The sequence below is a fragment of the Ceratosolen solmsi genome, unplaced genomic scaffold, assembly GCF_000503995.2.
Source record: "Ceratosolen solmsi marchali unplaced genomic scaffold, CerSol_1.0 scaffold11, whole genome shotgun sequence".
Taxonomy (NCBI): Eukaryota; Metazoa; Arthropoda; class Insecta; order Hymenoptera; family Agaonidae; genus Ceratosolen; species Ceratosolen solmsi.
In genome coordinates this window covers 138,892-149,198 of record NW_011948416.1, presented here as the reverse complement: position 1 = coordinate 149,198, position 10,307 = coordinate 138,892, and the positions used below count along the sequence as shown (strand labels likewise).

The following is a 10,307-nucleotide window of genomic DNA, read 5'->3' as shown; positions in this document are numbered from 1 at the left end:
ATTCCGAGAAGCGGTAGACGTCGATCATATGTTAATTGTTCATGCGCGGTTATCCCTTGCGCATCGCAGAGTCAATGCAGTCTTTGTCTCTTGTAATAACATCAACAAGCCAGAGTAGCAACTGGCAACATCCCTCCAGAATTTCGGCCGTTCTCGGCTCTTTCCGTCTATTCGCCCGAATCACAGTTGCTAAGGCTCATAAGAGTCGTCGTAGCTTCGCCGCACTTTACTTCTTTAGCCTATCACTTTCTGCGTCGGTCGGTCTTCTCATTTTATATTTTTGTTTATACATTAATTCTTCTTCCGATTAAATTAACATTTTTTTTATTCTCATTTTTTAGCCCAACAGCGACTACACGAACTTTACTACACACGCTTACAATGCAAACAAGAATAGTTTAGTTCATACCATAATAATAAGCAAGCTTATGGACATTTAAGTAGAGAAGAACAATACTTTTTAAAGGGCTGAGTAAATAGGCTATTAGAAACGCAGGATGAAAACAAAAAGAACGATTGCAAGGTAAGACTACGAGAAAAGGCAATGAAAAATAAGGGAGATGGGAGATGGGAGATGACGCGGAGAAAAGGTGAAAACGGGGGGAGCGAAAAGACCCGTAACGTGAAAGTGTAGAAGTAGTGTTAGCCGGTGAGGGTCGGGGGGAGCGGCAGATAGACGTATGCGCGTGTGATTATGGGAAAGAAGGAGGACGAAGGTATCGAAGAAGTAGGAAGAAAAGAAAGAAGGATAGTCTCGAAATCCCTGCAGGCTCGCGCACTCAAAATATTTCCCCTTCTTTTGCTACACTGTGAGCTGCTTCTGCAAAAGATTCGACGAAATATTTCGACTCTGTCTCTTAGCATCCTCAAAAATCTCTTTTTACAAACATTGATTATTGTAGAAATCTATATTTTAAATAAATTACAATTTATCCAAATGTTAATTTCAATAATATTTTAGGAGGAGGTATTTTATTTCGATTTATAGAATGTAGGTAAATATAGTTGTTCATCTTCGTTTTCATAGTAGAAAAGTCACGCTTCTACAATAATGTAATGAAACATACAACAAACAAATCGATGATTAAGATGAAAAACTAGACCAGACAAAAGATAACAAGAACTATTGTGCACATTTGTATAACGATGCACTATAATATTAACGATACGTTAAAATATATTTATGATTGATAAACTCAAAGTGGAAATATGCTTTAATCGTTTCATTATTTTATCGACAGAACACGAAATTATTGTCCTTAATCGATAAAAATTTGTTGCATCAAAATTTTTATTTACTTTTCATGAATAAAATTCAACAGCCTTTAAGTAATTATTAAAATATTATAATTAATAAAATATTTTTAAAAAGAAAGAAAGAAAGAAAAAAGCAAAATTTTACACTCTAAGGAATTTCCTTAGTTGACTTGATGGATGGTGTGTCAATTAATAAACAATTTCTTGCAGCGATCATTAAATATGTTAATTTCTTGAATTGCAGATTTTACGTGCCCTCGTTCGAGTTAATTATAACGTTTAATTGTTTAATGGAGAAGAAAGTGCATATTAGTATTTTAAATTATTGGTGTTTAAAAATTCAGGTATGTTCAGTTCCGAATATTCTTAACCAATGACAAAATATTAACAATATTAAATTAATGTTTTTTAACGAGTAGTGTCATATTAACTTTATTGCACTGCGAAAGTTTCAAATTTCAAGAGCTTTTCGAAAACGTTTGCAATTCCATAGCATTTAACATTGCGCGTGCTTCTCGTATTTTGAAAATAATTGACCCCTGGCGGATGAAAGGGAACGACAATATTGAAAAATAGTTAGTGCATTTTGTCGATTAGTATTACATTTTCGAGCGTGGCTGGTTGAGTCGCTTCATGAACGCTAGGGGCGAGTAAAATTTTCGAGAGTAAACATCATAGCAAAACGAAGACTTGTCAAGCAAAAAAGAGAGAGAGAACCATTGCAAAGTATTTTCGAGTTAAGGATTCGCAAAATGAGAGTAGCGAATAGAGAGTACAGATAGAAATAGGCATAGGATAGAAAAAGGTAGGAGCCACGGGGCGACTAAGAGAGAGAGCGACAGAGTGAGAGAGTGTACGCGCTCGTGTGCTTGTGTGTGTGCGATCGCGAGAGGGCGTCAAGAGAGGAGTGGTAGGAAGGAAGGTAGGAACGAGACGCTACAAGCCCCTCCATAGGGTCGGTTGTGGTGCTACGGCGTGTCGTGGGAGCCACCGTGGTGTCGGTCGCGAGTTTAGTCCGCACGAGGATCAGGGGGTGGGAGGGCAGGAGAGGGGGTGGTGGCACTGGTTGGCTGGCTGTCGGGGAGGGATCAGGAGGGTTGCGGTGGGCGGGTGAGCGGGGCTGGAGGTAAGGAAAGAGTACTCGGGTAGCCGCTTCCCCCGAGTCGCCCTTCCATATCCCAAGCCCAAGCTCCAGTGGCAACGACGGGCGGCCACACTCCGCCGCTCCGCTCCGCGCGCCGCAGTTCTCGCCTTGTCGGTCGCCGAGGGCCGACACTCGGCAGTTGGACAGCGAACCTCGAGTCGAGCGGGGCGCGCCCAAGTTCGTCGTAAGTTACGGTAGTCGATCACATTTATTCGGCTCCTTCCCGTCTCCCCGGCCCGTCGAGGGTGCCCCCGACGAGTTGCCGATAGTGGCGAGTGTCGGAGGCGCGAGTTCCCCGTCAAAGCATCTGGGCTCGCCGAAGGGGCAAGTGCGTGCGCGTGTGTACGCGAGGAGATACGTGTGAAGACCCGCGCATGCGTTCCGGCCCAAACCGAGCCTGCGAAAGAATCGATAGGCTGCGCCACCGGCTCTCCGAAACACCGACTCGCTTCCTCGCGGGGTTGTGTTTTCCCGCGGCGCCCGGATTCGACGCGAAGGAACATGGCAGTCGTCTGGGAGTGAGAGTCCCGGGGACTTGCCGCGGAGAGCGGTCGAATCTCGCCGCGATGGATATAGTGTAGGGTGCAGGGGTCAGGGAGGAGGGACCTTGACCGAAGTTAGGAAAGCCACGCGGGACCCCCGAGTGTTACCGCGAGGCGTTCCAGAAAGCGCGCGAGACTCCATTTTTAGGAGGTCACGCAAAAGGGGCAGAGAGAGAGAGAGAGAGAGAGAGAGAGAGGAGAGAAAGTGAGTGAGAAAGCGAGGGAGCGAGAGGGGGTGCTGAGAAATCAGGAAAGAAGGAGCACGAAAACAAAGAAGAACAAAGAAGGGAGGAAGAAAGGAGAGGAAGGAAGGAAGGAAGGAAAATGGAGTCTATGCCACCGTGTCCCTCTGCTCTGCTGATTGCTGGCAAGAGAGTCGATATTGCAAGCTATCATTCCAGCTTCTATTCGCCTCCACCAACCGAAGCGTGAGTTATCGTTTGTTTTGCACTTGCACTTTTGCCGTGGCTTCCACATTCCAAGAAGCGCGTGCCGCTTCACTGGCCCGTGACTGAAGTCCCCTGCTCCCACATCACTCTCGTTGTTTTTGTTTTTCCCGCGGTAGCGTCAATCCAAGAGTTCCCCTCAAATGCTCTTTTAACACTTCATAGCGGCGCGTAATGCCGATTTGGCCTCCCTCGTCGACATTTAAAAATGGAGGATAATGATCGATAAGGAGACCGATGTTGATGACAATTACGATGCCGATACACATGTTCATATGATTTGATTGTTTCATACGAGTTAACCTTTTAAACATTATGTATTAAAGTCGATTAATTTACTTATTCATTGATCAATAACGTTTTTATTAACGTTTTACACCCTTCAACGATTCTTCTTCTCCTTTACATGTATTGATATTAAATACATATGCAGAGGGAATTGAATAGCCAAATATATAAAAAATACATGAAAACTACAATTTTATCTATGTTTTTCGCTCGTTCGTCATAATACAGTGTATGCATTGCAATCATATTAGCCTTATTACGATTGCAGCTGTACAACCGCAACTGCATCCGTATCGGTAAATTACACTACCGCAGAAACGAAACATCTAATTATTATTAATTAGGATTTACCCTACATTACTATTATTATACTATATTGAAGCTAATGACCTAATACCGAAATATATGTGGATATAGTGTATCGATCACATTATATTTATTTCAATTTCAATTTTGATAAACAACTTGGTGGTTATGTAAGCGACATATTAACGCTATTATAATAGTACATATTAGATGTTTATTTTGTAATAATAATATAATGTTCCCAAATAAATAAATGGCGCTTCGTGTTTCATTTTATTATCAATGTGAACATCAAAATGTGAACATTTCCATTCGGACAAAATAGAAACTTTATCATTAAAACAATGAAAAGCTATAACATTTCTATCCTTTTTCTTTTTAAATTTAATTGGAAAATATCCATTTCATCGTAATAGTATTATAATATAATAATAATAACCTTTAGAACCATATATAATAATTTAATTTGGAGACGATAGATCTTACTTTGTTAAATTTAGGTCTGAAAACACTCATGGAACCACCGGAAATTAGTCTCTATATTAATATCAAAGGATACAGCTTTATCTTTATTCTCGCAAGCTGCGCAAACTTCACCCTCGAGGAGAATGCTTGTAATCGAATGCTTGTCTTTTCTTTCGCATCGTCATTTCTCCCAATAAAATTTATTCGATGTATTATTCGTAGAATTCTACAAGTTCTACGTAAAAATATACACATGCATATTTGAATTGTTAGTGCAAATAATTCTGTAATTTTTATTGTAAATATATATTTATAATAAATAGTCATGTATTTATATGATAATAATAAATAGTCAAACGGCACATATAGTCATGCGAAATATATTTTATTAAATACTCGAAGTTTTCAATGAAAGAAAAATAAAAACAAAAATGGGGATTATCTAAAGGTCACGAAAGTGTGAATACAAATTGAGGTTGGACTTGATATTAAGTTAGCAACTGCCACAATTACGTGAAGCAATTACGTGTATATTAAATACGTGAACAATTACGTGCGAACATGATTGGAATTATCATTGAGTAGAAATAAATACCCAACAGCATAGGTGCTCAACTAATTCATGAAAATGCATGCGCTGGCGTTCTCATAAAAGCGCGATTTTAAAATAGGTTTCCAAATCGATTCCACTGGGGGCGCTGGCACAACTTTATTTCTGACGTTTAGTACAGAAGCGGCTGAGACGAATCCATGCCATTTTTGGTCTCCTTCGTTCGTTTGCGGGGGGATATCAAGATCCTTATGATCTTGAACCAAAGGAACACTCTGGAATTTATGGTCTTCTTCTTAAGCTCACATTATCCAGATTCCATATTGTGTTGTCGTCACCTGTGAACAGCTCACTTCTAAATACAATCTTTGGCTAATACCGTTGAACAATGACTAGATTTAGGAAGCTTGTAGCCGTGCATTTTCTCAGGCATCGTGCTTGTCTGCATTTTTTGCTTATCCTTCATTACATTTTTTAATTCGATTTGTGGACTGGAAAACCCAACTAAACAATTTACAATTTATCTGAAAATTTTCTAAAATGTTCTAAACATCTTTTTCCTTATTCCTAAATGTCGCTTCTTTTCCAAAAATGTCCGTTGAATATAAATGATAAAGTAGAATACTATAATGCGATTTTAGTAATCACCACCAGTGCTTCATTACCTTACATTTTTTCATTAATAGACATCTAAATTTGAGAAACTTTCATGCAAATTTGCGTGTATAAGTATTTTATGCATACACACTATGTTCAGTTTGTATTATAATTAATACCAACAATATCAATATTTATGTAAATCAAAAACTGTTTTCATTTTTCGCATAGTTTTATTATACCACGGCAATACTAATATTTTAAACGCAACCGATTAATGTCGTAAGTTGTATCGAATGCAATTTATAAAAAAAGTGCAATAAGTGGCTTTAGTGTTAAAAAACAATGTAAATATTAGAGTATACAAGTTGAATTTTGTTTATAAGCACCTGCAACTATAAGTAAAGGACGATTCTGAAATGCAGTAATGCAGCGCACCATTAATAGCCAGTTATTGACAAGCTTTGAAATATATAAATCGTAAGAGGACAATGAAGCTATAAATTTTGAAGGCTTACTATAATGTTCTGGATACGCGATTCTCGCAAACTTCATTTATTTAACTATGAGTAGAACGCGTTCTTCTCGCGATAAAGAAAAAACGCGTAGTCGCAACGTAGTGTTAACGGAAAACAAAAGCGATTGAAAATTAAAGCACATATGTCAATTTTATTGCCGCGTATAAATAAGGCCGTAATGCGATCATCGTAGCATTAAATATCACCAATATATTATATTCTATTACTTTCGTTTTCAACAAATATTTTTGCTAAGTATTGATTATTCAAAGTCATTGATTTACTAATATTATAAATAATTATTATATTTTTGTGAGCAATTAGCAATTCTCTTGAATATTACGATATTTAACAGGTTAACTGTATCATTCAATTTTAATGCATAATAAATTATTTAAAGAAGGATTAAGGAAATGATATGCATTCACATATATTGTTTTTCTTAATACTTCTTTATCGTTAACGACATCAATTATATTAAGGAATGTTAATGCATCACAAATAGTGTGTACGTATACGCATACTTGCAATCATTAGATTCAAGCGTCGACTCGTATCGAAGGGGCACAAACTGATAGCAGCTGCCACCCTTATGTACCGTGTTGTTCTCGTCGGTACCACGACTTCGTCAATAGGCCCGAGGGGAAAGATAGACGAGGACAGAATGAATGGAGAGTCGAATTGTAAATTTGCCAAGGGGTTGCTTTGGAGTAACCGAAGAAGAGAAAGAGGGAGGGAGTAGAGTCGAGACGAAATCGTCTTTTCCCTTCTTTCTTTAGTTCTTTCCTTGCACTCGCTTCTACTTCTTCATTCCCGCCTTGTCTCGCATTCTTTTTTCACTCTCTTACATACACGCACGCGCACATTATGCTTCCGCTCTTTGCGTGGCTCACGTAGAAAGCGACGCCGTAGATGGGGAGGTTAGAAAGAGCGATAGGTGGGGTTGCCGACCAACAGGGAAGGCTCTTTTGATGGGGCCCCGAACACATCTGCTTTCTAAACTTAGGATGCAAGTCCGGACGAGTTCGATGATGAGGTCAAGTCGATAAGCTCCGTGGATTTGAAATTTTAAAATTGTAATCTTATACCGTTGACAAGGAGTGTGATCTCTCTTCAATCTTCTTTTTATGTACATGTCTTTCATTGTTCATATTTCAACTTACATTTAAATGCATTCATTTTGCAAAAAGGGGCTTTAGATCATGAAACCATGAAAAAATTATGAATTATGAAAAATTATGGTCTTTAGATGAATACTGTGGCCGTATTGCTCAACAGCTTAATTTTACTATTTATCAAATCAAACAGAGTACACGTCGTTTGCAAAACTATTATTTTCAAAATATTTGAAAAGTTATTTACCTTTCACAATAAAAATAATTAGAAAAATAAATCTTTTTCTATCTAAATGAATGATATGCGTAATCTTTCAAATCCAGTTTCGTAGTTGAATAAGAATTTTTGCCTTTATCGATTTAGATATATATATATAAGCAGCAATAAAGAAATATATTGTGTTTAACAATATGTAAAGAATAATACATTGTACTTTAAAAATTAAAAACCTCCCACTAATCTGGATCGTCATTCAACCAGCAGTCAATAAATGATGAATACAAAAGGCATAGATAAGCGATTAAACTAAGAAATTGGAGGTCAGTGGTAGCGAACATACATTGAATAATTACATTACTTTCCAATTACTATCCATTACTCTGTAGAACAATAAAGTTTCTCACACAAATAGAACTGCACAATATGTCACGGGGGCGTCTACCAAAAATGCAATAGTGCGAATTCGAAAAAACAACCATTGAATCGAAGATTCCCACGAAGAGAGAGGTGGTGGTGGCGACGAAGTGGAGACTCTGGCACGAAGGTGGGAGATTCACAGGGAAAAGTAGCGGAGTTGCTGGGATGCGTACACTTGTCATGGGAACAAGAGTTGAGCGGCAGGAAGGGTCGCGCCGGCTTTTGCGCGTCAAACTTGTTGAGAAGGAGAATACGTAAAGGGGATGAAGAGCTGCGCGTCAGAGGGACTCACTTCCCGTGCTGCCCTGCCATTCCGTATCCGTCTCGCTGGCTTTATTTTATCGTAAAGCGATGGGTGTAAACGCGAACGAGGCCCACCAATAACCGTGGGTAACGCGTCGGTAAGCGCGTCCTCGTAATGCCCATGTGTTGTATACTCTAATTTTCGCTACTTAGTGTACTGCAGTGGGAAATTCAATAATCTAAATTTTTCTTCTACTGTTTCCTTATAATACATGAGAAATGAAAACCACATAAAAGCTAGGGGTTCATTTTATTTTTCTATTTGGTTTTTCGAACCGTCACTGTAAGGAACAATGACCTATCCAAGCCATTTGCCGTGAATTTTATTTTCGACAAAGCGGAAAATTAATAACCATTACTACAGATATAATGAAGTGCGTATTTGTAAATTACATGTAAAATTGAGCTAGCATTAATATATATTTAATTTACAATATAAATGCGAAGTAATTTTAAAAACTGAACATCTGCACTTTATCGGTCCAAATATCTTATACAATTTTTATTTTTCGGGCAGTTTTACCGTTTGATTTTAGTTATTTAATGTGTCTTATTCTTTACTTTTTTCAGCTTATACTTTATTTACTGTATTATAAAATAAATCTTATGTGGATCAATAGCATAATAATTTGTTATGCTCATTTTTTTCATGACTTTTAACAATTCTCAAAACTTATCTATCGATATTTTCAGAAGAAATATTCAACTTTATTCGTATTATGATTTTATTAAAATAGAATGCTAACGCACAAATTATACCAAAAACTAATGAAGCATAAAATTTTCTTAATAGGACTAAATTAACTCGTAGAAATTAAAAGAGGTTGGATTTTGTTTAACAAAGGTATATTTAACCTATTTATCTCAAAATTATTCTCTAATTTAACCGAAAATTTCATACGAAGATATACATAATTATCACTATTCAATATATTCGTCTAACAATAAAACTTGAATAATCAATCAATAAAATTACCAATGGAACTGTGAAAATAGAAAATAGAATAAGTAATTAAAAATTAATCATACATGTACTAATGATACATGCTAGGAGCCTTGTATGCATGGTGGGTATTTGAATTTAAGCACTTATAATGCAATTACACCGACGTCCCTGGTCAAGTACAATACAGCACAGAACACACATATTATGAGAATATATGAAAAAGCGAGCGAAAGGAAAGAGACGCAGGGGAAAGCAGTGAAAGAGAAGGGGGCCAAAAGAAGAGTGTTGAGTTTAAATGCATATAAGTACCTACGCGTAAGAACGTATTTGTATAGGTACGTTAGGTACGAAGCTTGGGAGCTTTAATGGGGGAAGTCGCTTGCACGAGAAAGACAGCGCGAACGAGAAGGGCAAATCGAGGCAGGTGGTGACCAGATGTCTCTCGCTTGCTTTCCACCCTGTCGCCCATACACTCCCCCTTCTCTTTTCCTTTTCATATCATTCTCAATCCATCTTTTACTTCTGACTTGCGTACATGCATGTATAGGTATGCATACGAGTCTTCAACTAGCTACTTGCTATGTCATGCTGTTTAATAATGCCTGGCTCTCCATGCTTCTGGTGCTGCTATTTTTTGTGCAGCTTCATCTGTACTTGCATACGGCGGAGTTCTTCTTAGTCCTTATGATTGTTAAAATGTGGTCGTTAATCGTTGTGATACAAGTCTCTTCAATTCTGCTTATATCGCGTGGTTAAGTTTACTTTGCACGATCTACTGCTGTTTCATTTTCATATTGTCGCCCTTGCATGTATGCATTTCTGCAACGCAATACCAAATATTATCTTTTTGGTTTTTCAATTTTGATAGTGCATAGTTTTGTGTAGTTTTTGTCTTTATTAACAGATGATATAAATAAAGGGAGAGTGAATGAAATAAATTTTCATTGAGTTAATACGCAAATTTTAGAAACTTTTTTAGCGAAAAAAAGAGAAATATTATTTTTACGTGTGCATACAATAAAAACTATAAGCTTTGTTTTATTTTATATTCACGGATCGTGAAGCAAATAACTAAATTAAAAATAATTGCATAGCTTGATAAAAATCAAAAAATATATAGTCTCTTTCGCACTATAGCACTTATACAGACACTTGCTTTTTCGTTCTTTTATCCCCCCCCCCCCCAAAACACC

General features: G+C 37.5%; 1 protein-coding gene across 1 annotated transcript in view; it reads left to right on the top strand.

The window, feature by feature from the left end:
• Positions 1 to 3,246: 3,246 nt before the first annotated feature.
• Myb (proto-oncogene like protein Myb) overlaps positions 3,247 to 10,307 on the top strand; it is a 29,636-nt gene continuing 22,575 nt past the window's right edge. Inside the window, exon 1 of the mRNA XM_011495597.1 lies at positions 3,247 to 3,371. Coding sequence (XP_011493899.1) covers positions 3,268 to 3,371 — 104 coding nt within the window. The 5' untranslated portion in view covers positions 3,247 to 3,267. The remainder of the gene's footprint in view (positions 3,372 to 10,307) is intronic.